We start from the raw sequence: 24,120 nt of genomic DNA, 5'->3' as shown, positions 1-24,120 counted from the left end.
CTTGACAACCGATGCTGGTGTGTTTATGTCCCCGTCTCTTAGCGGTTTCGGCAAAAGAGACCGATAGAATAAGTACTGGGCTTACAAAGAAAAGTCCCGGGGCCGATTGCTCGACGAAAGGCGGTGCTCCAGCATTGCCGCAGTCAATTACTGAAACAAGTAAAGATAAGAGTATATATATATATATATTATATATATGACTAAATTACCCAGTCGGGTCCTGTAGTAGCTCTCAGGCATATTCCAGTTTATGGCTGACCGTATCAAGTAGTAATAAGCATCAATGATCGCTTACTATGCGCAAATCCGCTGTAAATTATTAAATCCGGCTTCGCTTCCCTGGATTATGACTATTTTCTGGATTGTAAATTCCAAACACATACAAAGAATAAGAAAGTGTTAAATCACCAAATATTTTTTTTAATTTATAATCAGTTGACCAACGACGCACACACACACACACATAATTGGAAAAATTGGAGTCCCATCAAAGGGAAGAATGCTACTGTAACAGTAGCATTCTTCCCTTTCATGGGACTGTCACCTTAAGTTGTCAATATACTATCACTTTACTCTTGCTTCTACTGCATAAATCTCTCTGAGAGATTTAGAAATGTATTGTTTCTATTTTAAAAAATCAGTGAATGTATTTCACTTGAAACGGATAGACATCGACAGATAGCAAGCCATGCTACTCCGGACTGACGACGAGCAATGACTCTGAAACTAGTCTCTGGTTGCTGGCTTTGCTGGGTGGAGGTGCTTGTCTCCACTTTGAAAACATAAGGACACAGGAAATTCACAAGTCCAGCAGGAAACGGTGTTTCCTGGGGCTAAATAACAGTAGCATTCTTCCCTTTCATGGGACTGCCACCTTAAGTGTCAATATACTATCACTTTATCGTGCTGTTACTGCATAAATCTCTTTGAGAGATTTAGAAATGTATTATTTCTATTTTCAAGAAGGAGTGTTGTTGGACATTTATTTTTTAACCACTACAATTGTTTCGACGCCACATAGTTCTCCTGGCGTGTAGGTACTTGATTATAAACTGCTCGGGCAATATGTAAATGTTGTCTCCGTAAGTTCAAAATCCTCGTCTTCAAGAACATCCTTTCTTTCAGTCTTGGGATCTTTTCCTTTTGAACGCCAGATGTCAACACAATTTCTTGTTAACTAAACACTTTGAAACTTCGTATACTGGTAGAATGTGTCAAAATAAAACATAATTTTCTCTTGGTTTTATTGAGAAAATTCTATAGTTTCTAAGATATTTCGTCTGAAAATCCGAGCATTTCGGCAATTTTAACCAATCGATTACCTCCATTCAACTAAAATCATTTGCTGCGTCTAAAACCGAGACAACATCCTGTAACTACCCTAACCTAAACCTCCCCCCTAACCCTAATTTTTTTTTCTTAATTGTTAAATTATTTAATTCCATTGCTTTAGTTTTTTTTACACGCGTAACAATTAAATTAATTTAACAATTAAGAAAAAAAAAATTTAGGGTTAGGGTTAGGGGAGGGGGTTAGGGTTAGTTACAGGATTTTCTCAGTTTTAGACGCAGCAAATGATTTTAGCTCAAAAGAGAGCATAGGATTGGTTAAAATTCGAAAAATTAAACTACGTTAAACAAACAAATTACAATTTTCTCAAGAAAGCCAAGAGAAAAAAATGTTTTCTTTTGACACATTCTACCAGTATACGAAGTTTTAAAGTGTTTAGTTCACTAGAAATTGTCTGCCGTTCAAAAGGAAAAGATCCCAGTCTTGGCCTGAATTTAGTAGTAAACCCTGAGCTTACCAACAACACACTCTGATAAGAGACTACTACCCTGATAAGCTCAGATCACGACAGACAGAGAGGATGTTCTTGAAGACGTGGATATTGAAGACAATATTTACATATTGCCCGAGACAATATTTACATATATATATAATAGTGTAATTCCGTGCCCAAATCAAAGTCATATAGATAAATTAAGAAGTCCAAGCTGATGAGATAACAGTTTACAATAATCGAAAAGGGAAGTACTCAAATGAATCCAATAAATAGAAAGAGTTTTACGGCCGTTTCCGGGAATGTGCTAATAAGTGTGTAGGTAAAACCTTTTGAACTTCACTAATCCGGAGACAATATTTACATATTGCCCGAGTAAACACAATTAGATCTCATAATGAAGGGAAACAGATGCCTAATCAAGTACTTGCACACCTGGAGAACTACGTTGCGTAGAAACAATTGTTGCGGGTAAAGAAATGAATGCCCAACCGTACCCCTTCTTGCTGACTCCAGATTTTTCGATTATCTATTTACACATTCTCTCTCTCTTCTCTCTCTCTCTCTCTTCTCTCTCTCTCTCTCTCTCTCTTCTCTTTTACTTGTTTCAGTCATTTGACTGCGGCCATGCTGGAGCACCGCCTTTAATCGAGCAACTCGACCCCGGGACTTATTCTTTTGTAAGCCCACTACTTATTCTATCGGTCTCTTTTGCCGAACCGCTAAGTGACGGGGACATAAACACACCAGCATCGGTTATCAAGCAATGCTAGGGGGACAGACAGAGACACACAAACACACACATGCATACATATATATACATATATACGACAGGCTTCTTTTCAGTTTCCGTCTACCAAATCCCACTCACAAGGCTTTGGTCGGCTACCCCGGGACTTATTCTTTTGTAAGCCTAGTACTTATTCTATCGGTCTCTTTTGCCGAGCCGCTAAGTAGCGGGGACATAAACACACCAGCATCGGTTGTCAAGCAATGCTAGGGGGACAAACACAGACACACAAACATACATATATACGATGGGCTTCTTTCAGTTTCTGTCTACCAAATCTACTCACAAGGCTTTGGTCGGCCCGAGGCTATAGTTGAAGACACTTGCCCAAGGTGCCACGCAGTGGGACTGAACCCGGAACCATGTGGTTGGTAAACAAGCTACTTACCACACAGCCACTCCTGCGCCTAACATTACATATGCTCAACAGCAAACCTGGAAGTACGTTGAATACTACTACTGGATTGCACAAGATAAATCTGAAGGAACTTTATAATACTGTATTCTATTACGTTCTTAACAGAACTTTCGGTTCTCCGTCGGTTGCGACGACGAGGGTTCCAGTTGATTCGATGAAAAGCCTACTCGTGAAATTAATGTGAAAGTGGCTGAGCACTCCACAGAGACGCGCACGCTTAACGTAGTTCTCAGGGAGATTCAGCGTGACACGGAATTTGAGGAGGCTGACCCCCCTGGAATACGGGTACGAGAGAAAGTTGTGGTGAAAGAGTACGGCAGGGTTCGCCGTATATACATACATACATACATACATACATACATACATACATACATACATACACACACACACACATATATATATACGTATATATATATATATACATATATTTATACATATACATATATATACGTGTATATATATATATATATAATATATATCTATATATATATATATATACATATATATAATATATATATATATATATATATATATATATATATATATATATATATATATGTATATATATATATATATATATATATATATATATATATATATATATATATATATATATATATATATATACATATACTTATATATGTTTAGCCCCTTGTGGGTAGTAAAGAAATAGTATTTCGTCTGCCGTTACGTTCTGAGTTCAAATTGCGCCGAAGTCGACTTTGCCTTTCATCCTCTCGGAGTCGATAAATTAAGTACCAGTTTCGCAGTGGGGTCGATATAATCGACTTAATCCCTTGTCTGTCCTTGTTTGTCTCCTCTATGTTTAGCCCCTTGTAGGTAGTAATGAAATATATATTTTATTCAATATAAATTTCGTTAATTTTCTATATATATATATATATATATATATATATATATATATATATATATATATTTATACAAGACAGGATTCTTTCGGTTTTCGGTCTACCAATTCCACTAATAAGAGTTTGGTCAGCCCAAGGCTATAGTAGAAGACATTTGCTCATGGTAGCACGCAGTGGGACTGGACCCGATTTTTCATTGTGAAAAAACGAGTACTTTTTGCCCTCATTTTCTTTTTAATCTTTTTTATAAAAGTGAAAGGATTTCATCTATTTATTTCTGCTGTCCACTTACGACGATGGATGGATGATGCATGAATGGATGCATATATCGATGTGTTCATTCGTTATATATAGATGGAAGCACTGCGTCGGTTACGACGATGAGGGTTCCGCTTGATCCGAATCAACGGAACAGCCTGCTCGTGAAATTAACGTGTACCCTTAACGTAGTTCTCGGGGATATTCAGCGTGACACAGAGAGTGACAAGGCCGGCCCCTTGAAATACAGGTACAACAGAAACAGGAAGTAAGTGAGAGAAAGTTGTGGTGAAAGAGTACAGCAGGGATCACCACCATCCCCTGCCGGAGCCTCGTGGAGCTTTAGGTGTTTTCGCTCAATAAACACTCACAACGCCCGGTCTGGGAATCGAAACCGCGAGTCCGCTGCTCTAACCACAATGCGCCTCCTCGTTATATATACGTGGCATACAATCGTTTATTCTTAGTCTCTACGATTTTTTTATTGCACGAACCAGACATATTGCCATCATTTTTAGCATGAACTCAAAATTACTGGGTTAAGGGAGGTAATTCTAAATCCGTTTGTCTGCCCTTGTTTGGCCTCTCTGTGTGTAATAAAAAAATAGATATTTCGTCTGTCGTTACGTTCTGAGTTCAAATTCCGCCGACGGCGACTTTGCTTTTACTCCTTTCGGGGTCGATAAATTAAGTACCTGTTACGCACTGGGGTCGATATAATCGACTTAATCCGTTTGTCAGTCCCTGTTTGTCCCCTCTGTGTTTGGCCCTTTGTGGGTAGTAAAGAAATAGGTATTTCGTGTGCTACTACTTTCTGGGTTCACATTCCGCCGAGGTCGATAAATTAAGTACCACTTGAGTTCTGAGGTCGATTTAATTGACTTAGCGGATCTTTTCGGTTTGAACGGCAGTTTTTTCTAGCGGTGTCATATGAAATGGTCACCCATAATTATGACCCTAGTATCGATCTATTGCATTTCAATCTGTTTTAGGGTTAAGGGTGGGGGAAGGGTATCTTTTTTTCTTCACAAATGTAAATAAACCCAATCTGTTTCTTAAACAAGGGACATATTCATACGGCACAGAATGTTTTCACCTCAATAGACGTCATTGATTGGTTGAAATTGCAGAAATTGAAGAAAAAACAGCAACAAATATCTTACAAACTATAGAATTTTCTCAATAAAGCCAAGAGAAAAAGATGTTTTATAAACACATTCTACCAGTATAAGAAGTTTAAAAGTGTTTAGTTACGTGGAAATCATTTTAACAAAACTGCCGTTCAAACCGAAAAGATCCGACTTAACTCCTCCCCCAGGCGATCTTTCGTCTCTAGTAGACCTTTCCGTCGATTTCCGTAAAAAAATTTTTTTTTACATATGGGCTTGCGGGAACTTTTGAAGTAATATACATACACTATATACACATACACCGAGTAAAAAAATTCAGTTATCTCTTTCTTCACACATTACTCTGTCTCTTCACACACACTAACAGAAGCACTTCACTTACACAACCCCCTGTCTGTCTCCCACACCCCATCAAACACACATGTACATCAATGCTTGCCATGCACGGTAACTTCAAAAGAACTTCCCTCGTCATACAATCGCTTTCTCTTAGTCTCTTTCGCTCTCATTACTTCAAAAGTTCCCGCAAGCCCATATGTAAAAAAAAAAAATTTTTTTACGGAAATCGACGGAAAGGTCTACTAGAGACGAAAGATTGCCCCTCCTTCATGATTTCAAGCCTTGTGGCTATATTAGAAAAAGAATATAACGTTTGTATACACACAAACAAACATTTAAAAAATTACATTTCGCAAATTGGTCTAATATTTCCACTGGGACAAATCTGGTCGTTACACCGGTCCCCTATGAAGCCAGTGCGTGCGTTGCACTGTAAAATGCTTGACAAAGAAACGTACAAACATGAATGTAGATATATAGACGGGAGAAAGGGTGAACGATGTCTTCTTCCTCATTAAACACATATGTTGATAAATTGAATGTTACGGTTGATTGTAAACAAGGAGCTGTACGTAATGTCAGATTTAACTGTAAGTTAACGCCATTCTCTTTTTCTTACTGTGTGGACACGGGTTCGTTTCCCACCTCCGTATGTGTTTGTATGTGTGTGCGTTTATATATCAATATTTGTTTTTCGCATTCTTTCGATATAACTCGACGAAATCAAAACATTTCACTTCGGCTATTTCTGTGGGTTGTGGAGTAGAGATATAACGAAATTATGCCAGCAATGTCTCATTTTATTATTATATTTATATATATATATGTATATGTATACATATATATATATAATATATAATATATATATATATATATATATATATATATATATATATGTATGTACACATACATATAGAAAGACAGAGAGAGAGAGAAAGAGAGAAAAATGTTTGCTTTCCAGACATTTGTACATTACTGCATACACTTTATACGCACTTTCTGACAAGTTGTGGTGCACCTGAGCACTGTATACAATTATTATTATTATTATTTTAAACTTGAAGAAAAAGGTCTTTATTCTTTTACTTGTTTCAGTCATTTGACTGCGGCCATGCTGGAGCACCACCTTTAGTCGAGCAAATCGACCCCAGGAGTTATTCTTTGTAAGCCTGGTACTTATTCTATCGGTCTCTTTTGCCGAACCGCTAAGTTACAGGGACGTAAACACACCAGCATCGGTTGTCAAGCAATGCTAGGGGGGACAAACACAGACACACAAACATATACACACGCATGCATATATATACATACATACATACATACATACATACACACACACACACACACACACACATACATAGTGACAGGATGTTGTCTCAGTTTTAGGCGCAGCAAATGATTTAGCTCACTAGAGGCGATTCATTAGTTAAAATTCGAAAAATTAAACTACGTTAAACTTACAAATTACAATTTTCTCAAGAAAGTCAAGAGAAAAAAATGTTTTATTTTGACACATTCTACCAGAATACGAAGTTTTAAAGTGTTTAGTTAACTAGAAATTGTTGTTGACATGTGCCGTTGAAAAGGAAAAGATCCCAAAATTTTAATTTTCTTTTGTCTTTGGTCAGTGAGTGTTATTTCTTATTTTCTTCTACCTAGAAATCAAAGGAAGTGACTACCATTCCCTTCAAACTTTGCTTTTGTGAGCTGGATATCAATGTTTTCAAACTGACCTATTTTCCATTACATTTCAGACAGATTCAGTACTGAGTAGCTGAAGCAGAAATATCATTATAGCAAATATTCTGCTCAATACCACAGATTTGCTTGACCATAATCACTTTGTGGCTGACAATATGTGCATCTTTGATGATGAGCAGAAGTAGTGGGGGAGCCTTTAGGGCTTGAATAAATATCATAACAAAAGTAAAGTTTGAAGGAAATATTAGCCATTTTCCATACTTCCTAGCACAGCTCCCATGACTTTAGGAAACATTTTTTCACACTGAGAGTTGCTGAAGCATGGAACAAACTGCCGGCATCAGTTGTTAGTTGTCAGAGCACTGCATCCTTCAAAACTTCCATGCTTCCTGAGATCCGCCAACACTACACCTGATTTTCTCCCCTCCATACACACACAAGCATGTATCTGACTCATACACTTTTCGCTTCCCAGACATTTGTACATTAAGGCACATGCTTTATACGCACTTTCTGACAAGTTGTGGTGCACCTGAGCACTGTATACAATAATTTCATTATTATTATTATTATTATTATTATTAAACAAACAGGAGATAACAGTTGCTACCCAAGAACAAAAATTATATTATACATTGTTATTTCATAAATTGATTGATTAACTAATTAAATGCTTAATTTTTCTTTTGCTCATGCCATCTAGCTGATGGAGAATATTGCATAAGCTGTGGTAGTGACAAGACTTTAAAACTGTGGAACCCCTACCGACAGTTACATTTGAAGACATATTCTGGCCATGGTTACGAAGTCCTTGACGCCCACTCAGCCTGCGACAATGCCACACTATGTTCTGGTGGTATGGACAAATCGGTGATCCTTTGGGATGTGGCAACGGGGCAAGTGAAGAGGAAGTACAGAGGACATGCAGGTATGATGTGGTGTGGTGGTTGTGCTGTGTTAAGGTGATGCTGGTTGTGGCTATGTGTTTGTTGCTGGGGTGGGGGGTGTTGTGGTTGTGTTTAAGGCGGCGAGCTGGTAGAAATGTTAGCACGCCGGGTGAAATGCTTAGCAGTATTTCATCTGTCGTTACGTTCTGAGTTCAAATTCCGCTACAGTCAACTTTGCCTTTCATCCTCTCAGGGTCGATAAATAAAGTACCAGTTACGCACTGGAGTCGATGTAATCGACTTAATACCTATGTCTGTCCTTGTTTGTCCCCTCTATGTTTAGCCTTTCGTGGACAATAAAGAAATAGGTACTTATACCGAAGGCGGCGAGCTGGCAGAAACGTTAGCACGCTGGGTGAAATGCTTAGCAGTATTTCGTCTGCCGTTACGTTCTGAGTTCAAATTCCGCCGAGGTCGACTTTGCCTTTCACCCTTTCGGGGTCGATTAAATAAGTACCAGTTACGCACTGGGGTCGATGTAATCGGCTTAATACCTTTGTCTGTCCTTGTTTGTCCCCTCTATGTTTAGCCCCTTTGTGAGCAGTAAAGAAATTAGTGTTGTGGTTGTGTTGTGATGGTGGTGATGGTCATTGCAATGATTCTAATTGTATGGTGATTGTAAATATTGTGATATAGTAGTAGCAGTGGTAGAGGTGGTGTGGTTATAGTTGCAGTGGTAATTGTATAGTAGCTCTGATGGTGGTGGTGGTGGTGCTGGTGGATCTCACAACTGCACTTGTGGTGATAAGTATAGGGATATTTGTGAGAGGTGATGCTATCATAGTGATAAGGAGGCGAGTGTAGGTTCCATCCAACCGCATCTCAAGCTTCTTTGATAACGTCCCGGTTTCTGAGCCATATAGTAGAATTGGTTCAACTGTGGCTTTGAAGATTTCAAGTTTGAAGTCTCTACATAGAGTTGATGACCAGATCTTATGCATGTCATTACAGGCTTTGATTGAGAAAGATGTTTCTCCATCAGGGGTTAAGATGGTTGAAGACGTATCTGTGTAGAAGAGTCATCCAACCAAAATGCAAATATATGGGAAACTACCACCTGTGTCATCTCTTGTGAAAGGTAGGAGAGTCCAGTTTGCTGGACATTGTTGCAGAGCTGAAAACGAGGTAATTTCTACTCTTCTCCTCTGGAAGCCATCTACTCGCAATACCAGAGGGCGCACACTCTCCTACCCTGATGTAATCTCCAGGGATACAGGCATCCAGCAACAAGACCTCCGTAATGCTATGATGGACCATGAAGTCTGGTGTAACATAGTAAATTGTATCGTCTCGACCACGGTCAAACAATGATGATGATGATATATATATATACATACATATCATCTCTTGTGAAAGGTAGAAGAGTCCAGTTTGCTGGACATTGTTGTAGAGCTGAAAACGAGGTAATTTCTACTCATCTCCTCTGGAAGCCATCTACTCGCAATACCAGAGGGCGCACACTCTCCTACCCTGATGTAATCTCCAGGGATACAGGCATCCAGCAACAGGACCTCCGTAATGCCATGATGGACCGTGAAGTCTAGCGTAGCATAGTAAATTCCATTGTCTCGACTACGGTCGAACAATGATGATGATGATGATATATATATACATACATATCATCTCTTGTGAAAGGTAGGAGAGTCCAGTTTGCTGGACATTGTTGCAGAGCTGAAAACGAGGTAATTTCTACTCTTCTCCTCTGGAAGCCATCTGCTCGCGATACCAGAGGGCGCACACTCTCCTACCCTGATGTAATCTCCAGGGATACAGGCATCCAGCAACAGGACCTCCGTAATGCTATGATGGACTGTGAAGTCTGGCGTAGCATGGTAAATTCCATTGTCTCGACCACGGTCGAACAATGATGATGATGAATGATAATGGTTAGTTAGTTAGTTAGTTAGTTAATTTGGCTCAAAAGCAAATAGCAAGGCCATGTAGGGGGACATGGAGTTAAGTACAGGGTGGTGTTCATGTAAAGAGTTCGGGCCACTTGAGGTCCAGGGAGGCTTTGAACAAAGCGGTCGTCGGCATCTTCACCATCTCGTCTGGCAGCTTGTTCCACGGATCCGCAACCCGGACGGAGAAAGCTCCTCTCCTTCGATTGAGATGAAATCGTCGCAGGTAGAGCTTTTCGGAATGACCCCGCAGCCGACGCTCTGGAGCAGGAGTAAAGAACAGCTCTTTCGAGAGGTTACACTTTCCGCTTGATGGTGATGGTAGCGGTGGTGGATTTGGCATCTGTACTGATGACCATAGGGATGGTGATAGGTGTAAACAGTAGTGCTAGTTATCATAGTAATAATCGTTTTTTTTTTTATTATTGCTATTGTTGTTGTTGTTATTATTTTTATGTCCCTTGAACATCAACAGGTACTGTCAGCTGTGTAAAGTTCAATGAGGAGTCAACGGTTATTTTATCTGGTTCCGTCGATGGAACCATTTTCTGCTGGGATTGTCGCAGCCGGAAGTCAGAACCTATCCAGGTTGGTTGTTCTACCTCACTTCTTTACCCCTCACACTTATCTATCTCTCTATTTGTTTGTCCATCTGCCTTTGTGTCTGTCCGCTTATCTATGCACACCCATTTGTCGAGCTGTCAATGTCTGTTTATTTATTCGTCTCCCTCTTATCATCATCATCATCATCATCATCAATATGTAGCATCTGTTTTCCATGCTGATATGTGTCAGACACTTTGACTGGAACTGGTAAGCTGGGTAGCTGCACCAAGATCTTGTCTGATTTGGCAGAGTTTCTACAGCTGGATGCCCTTCCTAATATCAACCACTCCAAAAATATATATTTCTTTACTACCCACAAGGGGCTAAACACAGAGAGTACAAACAAGGACAGACAAACGGATTAAGTCGATTACATCGACCCCAGTGCATAACTGCTACTTAATTTATCAACCCCAAAACGATGAAAGGCAAAGTCGACCTTGGTGGAATTTGAACTCAGAACGTAGCGGCAGAAGAAATACGGCTACGCATTTCGCCCGGCGTGCTAACCACTCTGCCAGCTCGCCTCCAAAAATATAATCTTTCTCTTATTCCTTCCAACTCCTCTCCTTTCCCTCTCTCTATCACTCTTTACTACTACTACAACAACAACTACTACTACTACTACTCTTCCCAACTCCTTTCTCTCTTTTTCTACCTCTCACCACATCTGACTCCCCCTTTCTCCTTTTCTCTCTCTATATACCACTCTCTACTTTCCACTCTCTCTTTCTGACTTTTCCACTCCATTCTTTACCCACTCCCTCTAATTCCTTTCTCTCTCTCTCTCACCTTTCTTTATACCTCTCTCTCATTCTCTCCCTCACCTTTCTTTATACCTCTCTCTCTCTCTCTCTTACTCTCTGTTTCTCATCTTCAGAAACTGAAAGAGGCCAAGGACAGCATCACGTCACTGCAAGTGTCGGACCATGAGATTCTCTCCGGATCGGCCGATTCTTACATCAGGCGCTACGACTTGCGGATTGGCCGACTCACCTGTGACTACGTTGGAAGTGAGTAAACAGTCCTTTTTATTACTATTGTTGTGCAGCTCCAGATCAGACCTGACCCAGCGGATCTGTGATTAAAGTTGATCCAGCTGTGACCATTGCCACCTTTTATTGACATAGTGTATCTAGGACTATACTGTGTAATGTGATTTTTGTCCTAATGTAGCAACTATTATTTCCTATTTGTTTACCCCTAGAAAATATGAAAAAAATGGCTAATATTACCTTCAAACATTGCTTTTGTTACATTTATTCAAACCCCAAAGAGTCCCTCTTAACACATGGCTATCATTCTCCCCAACTGCTCCTACTCATCATCAGAGATGCACATATTGTCAGCCACTAAGGGACATGCTCAAATGGTTAACCCTCTCGTTACCAACCCTGCTGAAACCACCTCTGGCTCTGTAGTACAAATGTCTTGTTTTCAAAAGTTCTGAATTAAAATCTTCCACCAAACCTTAGTCACAATTTATGTTCCTAACACTAGCTGAATGATAACTAAGTTATTTTACTAAATTCTTTGTTATATTTAAAGTAATTGAAAGAAACACAGAGCATCTCAACAGAAGTATGGTAACAAGAGGGTTAAAATATATAATAGAGAAACAATTCTTAACTCTTTTGATACCAACCTGGTTGAAACCACCTCTGGCTCTGTAGTACAAATGTCTTGTTTTCACAAGTTTTGAATTAAAATCTTCCACCAAACCTTAGTCACAATTTATATTCCTAACACTAGCTGAATGATAACTAAGTTATTTTACTAAATTCTTTGTTATATTTAAAGTAATTGAAAGAAACTCAGAGCATCTCAACAGAAATATAGTAACAAGAGGGTTAAAATATATAATAGAGAAACAATTCTTAACCCTTTCGATACCAACCTGGTTGAAACCACTTCTGGCTCTGTAGTACAAATGTCTTATTTTCATAAGTTTTGAATTAAAATCTGTCACCAAACCTTAGTCACAATTTATGTTCCTAACACTTTTTTTTTTTAAGACCCCCTTCGGTCAGGCACTGACCATGGGTTTGCACCTAGAGAGATACCCTCTGAGGCACAAGTCTGGGCAAGGTTGTTTTTTGGAAGACCAGCAGTCGCCCATGCATACCGGCCTCCCCTCTCCACATCACCGATGTTGTCCAAGGGAAAGGCAAGGGCCGATACAGCTTGGCACCTGTGACGTCGCAACTCATTTCTACAGCTGAGTGAACTGGAGCAACGTGAAATAAAGTGCCTTGCTCAAGAACACAACACGCAGCCCTGTCCACTAGCTTAACGATAACTAAGTTATTTTACTAAATTCTTTGTTATATTTAAAATTAATTGAAAGAAACACAAAGCATCTCAAAATAAATGCAGTAACGAAAGGGTTAAGGTCAAATAAATAACTGACAAACAAATCCGTGGTATTGAGCAGAATATTTCTTATAATGATATTTCAGCTTCAGCAACTCAGCAAATCTATCTAAAATGTAATGGAAAATTGGTCAGTTTCAAACTGTTGATGTCCAGCTTACAAAAACCAAAGTTTGAAGGGAATAGTAGTCATTTCCTTTGATTTCTAGACAGAAGAAAATAAGGATCTTTTCAGTTTGACCAGCAGATTTTTTAACATAATTTCCACATAACTAAACACTTTTAAACTTCGTATACTGGTAGAATATGTCAAAATAAAACATTTTTTCTCTTGACTTTATTACGAAAATTCTATAGTTTGTAAGATATTTGGGGTTTTTTTTCCTTCAATATCTGCAATTTCAACCAATCAATGACGTCTATTGAGGTGAAAACATTCTGTGCCGTATGAATATGTCCCTCGTTTAAGAAACAGATTGGGTTTATTTACATTTGTGAAGAAAAAAAAGATACCCTTCCCCCCTAACCCTAAATCTAAAATAGATTGAAATGCAATAGATCGATACTAGGGTTATAATTATGGGTGACAATTTCATATGACACCGCTAGAAAAAACTGCCGTTCAAACGGAAAAGATCCGAAAATAAGAAGTAACACTCACTGACCAAAGACAAAAAAAAAAAATAATAATAATAATAATAATACTCTCTTTTTTACTCTTTTACTTGTTTCAGTCATTTGACTGCGGCCATGCTGGAGCACCGCCTTTAGTCGAGCAAATCGACCCCGGGACTTATTCTTTGCAAGCCCAGTACTTATTCTATCGGTCTCTTTTGCCGAACCGCTAAGTGACGGGGACGTAAACACACCAGCATCGGTTGTCAAGCAATGCTAGGGGGACAAACACAAACACACACACACACACATACATATATATATATATATATACATATATACGACGGGCTTCTTTCAGTTTCCGTCTACCAAATCCACTCACAAGGCATTGGTCGGCCCGGGGCTATAGCAGATGACACTTGCCCAAGATGCCACGCAGTGGGACTGAACCCGGAACCATGTGGTTTGTTAGCAAGCTACTTACCACACAGCCACTCCTGCACCTAATAATAATAATAATAATAAAAAAATTTTTTAACTAAGATTTATTACACAGCGTTATAGTTTGGTGCAGATGCAATCCCTCATCATGTATTTTTCATCAACTTTGCTTCCAGAAACAATCACCTGCGTGACCTTCACCAAAGACAGCCAGTGTGTCCTTGCGAGCTCCCTTGATGGTCTCTTACGACTTTTCGATAAACAGACAGGAGAATTATTAAACGAGTGAGGAAATTATTCACTAATTAATTAGCAGTTATTTGGTTCAGTAATGAACACCATTCATTGTTATTATTGTTTGTTGTTATTGTTGTTGTTGTTGTTGTTGTCATTTTAGCCCTAGGCCTTCTCATTTTTATTCTCACACATTGTGTATCCAGGACCACATCATCTAATGTGTCCTTCTTTGTTGTTGTCATTTTTAGCCCCAGGTCGGATCTGATCCAGCAGACCTATGATCAAAGACGTTCCAGCTGTGACCATCCTGTCTTTTATACAGATATAGTGTATCTGAGACTACATCATCTATATAGGCACAGGCATGGTTGTGTGGTAAGAAGTTTGCTTCTCGACCACGTGGTTCTGGGTTCAATCTCAATGCGTGGTACCTTGAACAAGTATCTTCTGCTATATAGCCTCAGGCTGACCAAAGCCTTGAGTGGATTTGGTAGACGGAAACTGAAAGAAGCCCGTCGTATATATGTGACCGCGTGTGTACCATTGGCGATTTTTCTTCCTCTGTCTTCCCTTCTCTGGATCTTTCCTTCTCCTATGTTTCCGACAAAGAGCTCCACTTGAAACGTTAAACCCTCCTTCTTTCCTGAGCGTCCAATAATACTATGTTTCTTCCATGTCCTCACGTTGTGTTTTTTTGTGCTTTCTTGTTTGGATTAACTTTATGTGTATATATATATATATATGCCGGTGGTACGTAAAAAGCACCATCCGATTGGTAGTTGCCAGCCTCGTCTGGCACCTGTGCAGGTGGCACGTAAAAAGCACCCACTACACTCACGGAGTGGTTGGCGTTAGGAAGGGCATCAAGCTGTAGAAACACTGCCAGATCAGACTGGGCCTGGTGCAGCCTTCTGGCTTCCCAGACCCCAGTTGAACCGTCCAACCCATGCTAGCATGGAAAACGGACATTAAACGATGATATATATATTTCTATGTGTGTGTGTCTTTGCGTCTGAGTTTGACCCCTACCACTGCTTCACAACAGCTGTTGGTATATTTAAATCCCCATAACTTAGCGGTTCATTAAAAAGAGACTGATAGAATAAATACCAGAAAATAAATGCTGAGGTCAATTAATTTGATTAAAATTACCTTGAGGCGGTGCCCCAGCAAGGTCACATTCTAATATCTGAAACAAGTAAAAGTTAAAAGATCTCTTCCTTTCCGGTTGACCCTTATCCATGTATACCAATTGCCTAGCTGGTTTTCTAGCCATTTAGTACATGTTTATACATGTATGCATGTGTGTGTGTGTGTGTGTTCAATGTTCATGCAGTTATAATTTTGCTTTTTATCTTTTTAACCCTTTAGTGTTCTGATTAATCATGCATTATCTCATATCTTCAAGATCTTGATGGTGTAATTACATAATGTAGAATAACATTGTAGGGTAGGTGTGAGAGCCTGGATCTGGTCAGTTTGAACATAAAACAGATTAAATATTTTGGCCAGATATGGCCGGTTTAAATACTAAAGGGTTAATCCATTTCATCAAAGTACTTATTGCTATTTTTACTTTACTTTTCACCACAGGTACAGTGGACATCGCAACTCTGAGTATAAAATTGATAGCTGTCTTAACAATACTGACAACTTAATCCTAAGTGGATCTGAGGACGGAATTGTATATATCTGGGATCTTATCAGTGTGAGTATCTTTTGTCTCTGAAGAACAGAATTTCAGCTGTATGAAACCGAATGTTCTGAAATTATTTATTCTTCTTATTTCTTTACTACCCACAAGGGGCGAAACATAGAGGGGACAAACAAGGACAGACAAATGGATTAAGTCGATTACATCGACCCCAGTGTGTAATTGGTACTTAATTTACCGACCCCGAGAGGATGAAAGGCAAAGTCGACCTCGGCGGAATTTGAACTCACAACGTAACAGCAGACGAAATACCTATTTCTTTATTACCCACAAGGAGCTAAACATGAGGGGACAAACAAGGACAGACAAATGGATTAAGTCGATTACATCGACCCCAGTGTGTAACTGGTACTTAATTTACCGACCCCGAAAGGATGAAAGGCAAAGTCGACCTCGGCGGAATTTGAACTCAGAATGTAGCGGAAGACGAAATATCGCAATGCATTTCACCCGGCATGCTAACGTTTCTGCCAACTCGCCGCCTTTATTAATTATTCTTCTGATGAGTACTTCAACAGTTTTCATCCTTTAACAATTGCACAGGGGCAATAAACGCTCCAGAGCGTCGGCTGCGGGGTCATTCCGAAAAGCTCTACCTGCGACGATTTCATCTCAATCGAAGGAGAGGAGCTTTCTCCGTCCGGGTTGCGGATCCGTGGAACAAGCTGCCAGACGAGATGGTGAAGATGCCGACGACCGCTTTGTTCAAAGCCTCCCTTGACCTCAAGTAACCTGAACTCTTTACATGAACACCACCCTGTACTTAACTCCATGTCCCCCTACATGGCCTTGCTATTTGCTTTTGAGCCAAATTAACTAACTAACTAACTAAAACAGATTCCATCACATGCCAGGGGAAGAAACTAGAAGTAGTTAATAGCTTCTGCTACCTAGATGACCAAGTTTGTAATGGGGGTGGTTGATCCAAGAGTGTAGCAGCTAGAATAAGGATAGCCTGGGCAAAGTTCAGGGAGCTTCTACCTCTGCTGGCAACTAAGCGCCCCTTGCTCAGGATGAAAGGCAGACTGTATGATGCATGTGTGTGAACTGCCATGCTACACAGCAGTGAAACAGGGGCCATGACTGCTGGGGATATGCATTGGCTTGAAAGAAATGAAGCTAGTATAATCCACTTGATGTGTAATGTCAGTGTGTGTACACGACAGAGTGTAAGCACCCAGTGGCCCAGTGGTTAGGGCAGCGGACTCGCAGTCATAGGATCGCGGTTTCGATTCCCAGACCGGGCGTTGTGAGTGTTTATTGAGCGAAAACACCTAAAAGCTCCACGAGGCTCCGGCAGGGGATGGTGGTGATCCCTGCTGTACTCTTTCACCACAACTTTCTCTCACTCTTACTTCCTGTTTCTGTTGTACCTGTATTTCAAGGGGCCGGCCTTGTCACTCTCTGTGTCATGCTGAATATCTCCAAGAACTACGTTAAGGGTACACGTGTCTGTGGAGTGCTCAGCCACTTACACGTTAATTTCACGAGCAGGCTGTTCCGTTGATTTGGATCAACCGGAACCCTCGTCGTCGTAACCGACGGAGTGCTTCTAAAGCACCCTGAGAGAAAAGTTGGGCATAAGAAGCATCAAACGTGTTGTGCAAGAGAGATGACTGCACTGGTATGGTTATGTGTTATGTATGGATGAGGACAGCTGTGTGAGCAAGTGCTACTCTCTAACTGTAGAAGGAACCTGTGGAAGAGGTAGACCCGGGAAGACATGGGTGATAGAAATTTGAGTTGGTAGGGTACCAATAAATGCTTTATTATTATTATTATTTTTCTTATTAGTTTTGAGCTACAGGCCCAATTAACCCTCCACAGGATTTAACTTAAAAGTTATTATATATATGTATGTAAATCTATCTATCTATATATATATATATAGTCATTACAGATATAGGGTGAAGCATGACCTTCGAACATTGGGCCTCACAGAGGCAATGACAGGAGACCGAGACGTTTGGAGATATGCTGTGATTGAGGAGACCCGGCAACTAAAGTGGGATTGCAGCCATGGCTGATACCAGTGTTGCATGTCTGGCCCATTTAAGAGTACCTGCGCAATATGATATGCTTGAGAAGACCTGTTGAGTCAAGTAGTTTAGTTAATTTTTTGGCTCAAAAAGCAAAAAGCAAGGTCATGTAGGGGGACATGGAGTTATGTACACGGAGGGTGTTCATGCAAAGAGTTCGGGCCATTTCTGGTCAAGAGAGACTTTGAACCGAGCGGTCGTCGTCATCTTCACTATCTCGTCCGGCAGCTTATTCCACGGATCTGCAACCCAGACGGAGAAAGCCCCTCTCCTTCGATTGAGATGAAATCGTCACAGATAGAGCTTTTCGGAGTGACCCCACAGCCGACGCTCTGGAGCAGGAGTGAAGAACAGCTCTTTCGAGAGGTTACACTTTCCGCTTATGATGTTGTGAGCGAGAATGAGATCACTACGGCGTTGTCGTTTTTCTAGAGAATAAAGGTCGAGCGTCTTCAGCCTTTCTTCATAAGACAAATGAGACCAAGAACCATGGGGGTTCGGAGCTGTTGCCAGTGCCCCAACTTGCTCCCGTGCTGGTGGCATATAAAATGCACCATCCGAACATGACTGATGCCAGGACTGCCTGACCAGCCCCTGTGCTGGTGGTACGTGGCTGATGCTAGAACTCCCTGGGTGGCCCCCATGCCGGTGGCACGTATAAAGCACTATCCGAATGTCATTGATGCCAGGACTGCCTGACTAGCCCCTGTGCTGGTTGTATGTGGCTGATGCTAGAACTCCCTGGGTGGCCCCCATGCCGGTGGCACGTATAAAGCACTATCCGAATGTCATTGATGCCAGGACTGCCTGACTAGCCCCTGTGCTGGTGGTACGTGGCTGATGCTAGAACTCCCTGGGTGGCCCCCATGCTGGTGGCACGTATAAAGCACTATCCGAATGTCATTGATGCCAGGACTGCCTGACTAGCCCCTGTGCTGGTTGTATGTGGCTGATGCTAGAACTCCCTGGGTGGCCCCCATGCCGGTGGCACGTATAAAGCACTATCCGAATGTCATTGATGCCAGGCCTGTCCGACTGGCTCCTGTGCCGGTGGCACATAAAAAGCACCCACTACACTCTCAGAGTGCTTGGTGTTAGGAAGGGCATCCAGCTGTAGAAACATTGCCAGATCAGATTGGAGCCTGGTGCAGCTGCTGGCTCACCAGACCTCAGTCAAACCTATTTCTTTATTACCCACAAGGGGCTAAACACAGAGAGGACAGACAAAGGGATTAAGTCGATTATATCGCCCCCAGTGCGTAACTGGTACTTATTTAATTGACCCCGAAAAGATGAAAGGCAAAGTCAACCTCGGCGGAATTTGAACTCAGAACGTAACGGCAGACGAAATACCTATTTCTTTATTACCCACAAGGGGCTAAACACAGAGAGGACAAACAAGGACAGACAAACGGATTAAGTCGATTACATCGACCCCAGTGCATGACTGGTACTTATTTAATCGACCCCGAAAAGATGAAAGGCAAAGTCAATCTCAGCGGAATTTGAACTCAGAACGTAACGGCAGATGAAATACTGCTGAGCATTTCGCCCGGCGTGCTAACGTTTCTGCCAGTATACCTATTTCTTTACTACCCATAGGGGGCTAAACACAGAGAGGACAAACAAGGACAGACAAACGGATTAAGTCGATTATATCGACCCCAGTGCGCGACTGGTACTTATTTAATCGACCCCGAAAAGATGAAGGCAAAGTTGATCTCGGCAGAATTTGAACTCAGAACGTAAGACAGACGAAATACTGTTAAGCATTTCGCCCGGGATTCTAACGATTCTGCCACTTTGCTGTCCAACCCATACCAGTGTGGAAAATGGACATTAAATAATGATGATGATGATGATGATATATATATGTCAACAACTGTCATTAATATCACTAATGCTTCTTTTTTTTTCTTTTTTTTTCCTTTTCTGGCACCTGTCACCACCATGGCCACCAGGCTGAGACGAAAGCCAAGCTGGAGCATCCTGATCAAAGACCTGTACATTCACTCAGTCACCATCCATCTGATGCTGTCCTCCTCACCGCATCAGGAAGCAAGATGTACATGTGGGCATCACGTTACCGCAACACTGATGATTGATCCTAATAACCCTGTCCCCTTATCACCACTACCACCACCACCACCGCTACCCCTTCCGGCTTAGATCCTATTCGTCACTCCACCTCACCTCACCTCCCCAGTCTCCTCTTTGCCCTTCTTCTCCTTGCACTCTCTCATCTCTCCCTTGTCTTCTTATTTCTTTACTACCCACAAGGGGCTAAAACACAGAGGGGACAACAAGGACAGACAACAACGGATTAAGTCGATTACATCGACCCCAGTGCATGACTGGTACTTATTTAATCGACCCCGAAAAGATGAAAGGCAAAGTCAATCTCAGCGGAATTTGAACTCAGAACGTAACGGCAGATGAAATACTGCTGAGCATTTCGCCCGGCGTGCTAACGTTTCTGCCAGTATACCTATTTCTTTACTACCCATAGGGGGCTAAACACAGAGAGGACAAACAAGGACAGACAAACGGATTAAGTCGATTATATCGACCCCAGTGCGCGACTGGTACTTATTTAATCGACCCCGAAAAGATGAAAGGCAAAGTTGATCTCGGCAGAATTTGAACTCAGAACGTAAAGACAGACGAAATACTGTTAAGCATTTCGCCCGGGATTCTAACGATTCTGCCACTTTGCTGTCCAACCCATACCAGTGTGGAAAATGGACATTAAATAATGATGATGATGATGATGATGATATATATATGTCAACAACTGTCATTAATATCACTAATGCTTCTTTTTTTTTCTTTTTTCCTTTTCTGGCACCTGTCACCACCATGGCCACCAGGCTGAGACGAAAGCCAAGCTGGAGCATCCTGATCAAAGACCTGTACATTCACTCAGTCACCATCCATCTGATGCTGTCCTCCTCACCGCATCAGGAAGCAAGATGTACATGTGGGCATCACGTTACCGCAACACTGATGATTGATCCTAATAACCCTGTCCCCTTATCACCACTACCACCACCACCACCGCTACCCCTTCCGGCTTAGATCCTATTCGTCACTCCACCTCACCTCACCTCCCCAGTCTCCTCTTTGCCCTTCTTCTCCTTGCACTCTCTCATCTCTCCCTTGTCTTCTTATTTCTTTACTACCCACAAGGGGCTAAACACAGAGGGGACAAACAAGGACAGACAACACGGATTAAGTCGATTATATCAACCCCAGTGCGTAACTGGTACTTATTTAACCGACCCCGAAAGGATGAAAGGCAAAGTCGACCTCGGCGGAATTTGAACTCAGAACGTAGCAGCAGACGAAATACGGCTACGCATTTCGCCCGACGTGCTAACGTTTCCGCCAGCTCGCCACCTTGTCTTCTTATCTCTCCCTTGTCTCTAGTCTTTAAATTCCCATCCTCCTCTTTGCTCTTCTCCCTCACATCCTCCTCCATTGGTCCCCTCTGTTCCCTCTTTCCTTCTTCTTCTCTCTCAGGAACCTTTCCATCTCCTGATCAAGTAGAGTACATTCTCCTTTCCTTCCAGCACGTGTAAATACTCACAGGCATAGAAACAAGGAACGGGTGTCCATATACATGTAATGATATGTGTGTGTGTGTATATTTATATCTCTATATAGATATCATCATCGTGTGTTGGTGTCTCTCTGTCTTCATAACTAAGCAGTTCAGCAAAAGGTACCAATAGAATAATTTCCAGACTCAGACAGAAAATAAGTGCATGTCAGTCCATTTGAATAGCAAAGAATACCCCAAGGTGGTGCCCCAGCTTGGTCGCAATTTAATGACTGGATCAAGTAAAAGATCAACATACACATACATAAGTATATGCTTGTGTTTGTGTGTGTGTATCGTCATCATCTACGGCCCAGCTGGGGCATCACCTTGGGGTATTCTTTACTATTCAAGATGATGATGATATGTGTGTGTGTGTGTTTTATCTTTTATCTTTTACTTGTTTCAGTCATTAGACAGCTGCCATGTTGGAGCACTGCCTTGAATTTTTCGCCGAATGAATGAACCTCAGTACTGCTCCTTTTTTTAAGCCTGGTACTTATTCTATCGGAGCCTTTTGCCGAGCTGCTAAGTTACGGGGACGCAAACTCACCGAGACCGGTTGTCAAGCAACAAAACCCTTTTTGTGGTCTGTAAAACGGAGTGGGGTGTGGTGGAAACCTCGGAAATCATACCCAAACTGTTACCTACTTCTTTGTTTCTTTGTTGTTAAATAAATGGATTCTCAACAAAACACTTTTTTACTCGGCGTAAAATAAAAACAAAACTCTTTCGCACCCAAAGTAATGTGTGTGTGAGAGAGGGGGGGGAGATGAACAATTTAAAATAAATATATTGTAATTGTTGTGTGAGAAAGTACAGGGATTCCTCGACTTGCGCGAGTAATTGGGGGGGCGCGCAAGTCGAGTACCAGATATTGTTTTCTATAGATATTTTCCAGGATAACTGCTAAATATTGTTATATTAAAGAAACACTTGGAGAAAGTATTGAATGAACTTTCTTTCTATTTGAAACCAAAAAACTTTTATTGGTGACTGCTTTGTACGAATACAAATTACAAAAAATAATACAAATATATTTTTGAGCTGCCTTCCTTCACCTTGACGACATACTGCATTCTTTCGGATCTCATGGAATGAATACACCACCATCATCATTATTAAAGACTCCCAGATAGTTCTTACCGATTATTCTTTACTTGAAAGCAGGCCATAATAAATCACCAAAGGTTTCAAGTAGTGCTTTCTCCCCTCAGAATGCGAGCTGTACCCAACAATGCCGTCTTCTGGATTACCTCGAGCCTGACAGCAGTTCCCATATTCTTAATATGTTTTTCAAAGCCCTTGGAAACGGCTCCTCATACTACAATTACCCCCGGTTTCACCATTACTTTCCTCATGCCCCATAACATTCCTATCTCACCCCGCAGTGGTTGGTATTCCTCAATATCTTCTCTTTCCTTACATTTCACCCTCGAATCACCTGGTATTGCAACATCTATTATCTTTACTTCTTTTTCATCTTTATGGATGAGCATGACATTAGGCCATCTCGCCTCTATGGCTTGGTCACACTGCATGTTAGAATCCGTGAGTGTAGTGGGTGCTTTTTACATACCACCGGCACAGGTGCCAGGGGAGGCTGGCAACGGCCACGATCGGTTGGTGCTTTTTACATGCCACCGGCACAGGTGCCAGGGGAGGCTGGCAACAGCCACGATCGGTTGGTGCTTTTTACATGCCACCAGCACAGGTACCAGGGGAGGCTGGCAACAGCCACGATTGGTTGGTGCTTTTTACATGCCACCAGCACAGGTGCCAGGGGAGGCTGGCAACAGCCACGATCGGTTGGTGCTTTTTACATGCCACCAGCACAGGTACCAGGGGAGGCTGGCAACAGCCACGATCGGTTGGTGCTTTTTACATACCACCGGCACAGGTGCCAGGGGAGGCTGGCAACAGCCACAATCGGTTGGTGCTTTTTACATGCCACCGACATGGAGGCCAGTCGGGGCGGCGCTGGCAACGGCCACGTTCGGATGATTCTTTTATGTGCCACTGGCACTGGTATCACAACTACAATTTCCATTGATTTTTGAGCGATTTCGATTATCCATTCATACAGAGTTCTCTGTTTGATGGATCTTTCAGCTTCTATAACTTCTTTTCCAGACCAGTCGGCATCTTTGTGTCAGTCTTGCCCAAAGTCTGAAGGCAGCAACCACTAACCTATGTGAGTTGCACATTTCTCATTGGGAAAGGACTCTGCATTTACAAGCATCTGTCTGTCTGTCTCTGGTGAGGATGTCATCAATCTGGCTTTCGTGCCCACCAGGCTGATAAGCGATTAGGGGGCTGATAAGTAATTGGTTTAGCATTATGAGAGAAAGAAAACAG

General features: G+C 41.5%; 1 protein-coding gene across 1 annotated transcript; it reads left to right on the top strand.

Moving 5' to 3' along the window:
- Positions 1–5,986: 5,986 nt before the first annotated feature.
- On the top strand, positions 5,987–20,440 carry LOC115226575 (WD repeat domain-containing protein 83). Its single transcript, XM_029797582.2, has 7 exons — positions 5,987–6,177; positions 7,992–8,216; positions 10,612–10,724; positions 11,623–11,755; positions 14,348–14,456; positions 16,002–16,116; positions 20,123–20,440. Exons 1-7 carry the CDS (start codon positions 6,087–6,089, stop codon positions 20,264–20,266), a joined length of 930 nt encoding a protein of 309 aa, XP_029653442.1. The 5' UTR covers positions 5,987–6,086; the 3' UTR covers positions 20,267–20,440.
- Positions 20,441–24,120: the final 3,680 nt, after the last annotated feature.

The sequence above is a fragment of the Octopus sinensis genome, linkage group LG30 (assembly GCF_006345805.1).
Source record: "Octopus sinensis linkage group LG30, ASM634580v1, whole genome shotgun sequence".
Taxonomy (NCBI): Eukaryota; Metazoa; Mollusca; class Cephalopoda; order Octopoda; family Octopodidae; genus Octopus; species Octopus sinensis.
The sequence above is the reverse complement of the archived record's forward strand: the minus strand, read 5'-3'. Positions and strand labels throughout refer to the sequence as shown.

Excerpts from the sequence above, each read along its gene's own strand:
- LOC115226575 (XM_029797582.2), top strand. The coding sequence starts at position 6,087 with ATGTCTTCTTCCTCATTAAACACATATGTTGATAAATTGAATGTTACG. Across the intron at positions 6,178-7,991 it reads ACGTAATGTCAGATTTAACT|CTGATGGAGAATATTGCATA; the intron begins GTAAGTTAACGC and ends CATGCCATCTAG. Across the intron at positions 10,725-11,622 it reads GGAAGTCAGAACCTATCCAG|AAACTGAAAGAGGCCAAGGA; the intron begins GTTGGTTGTTCT and ends TCTCATCTTCAG.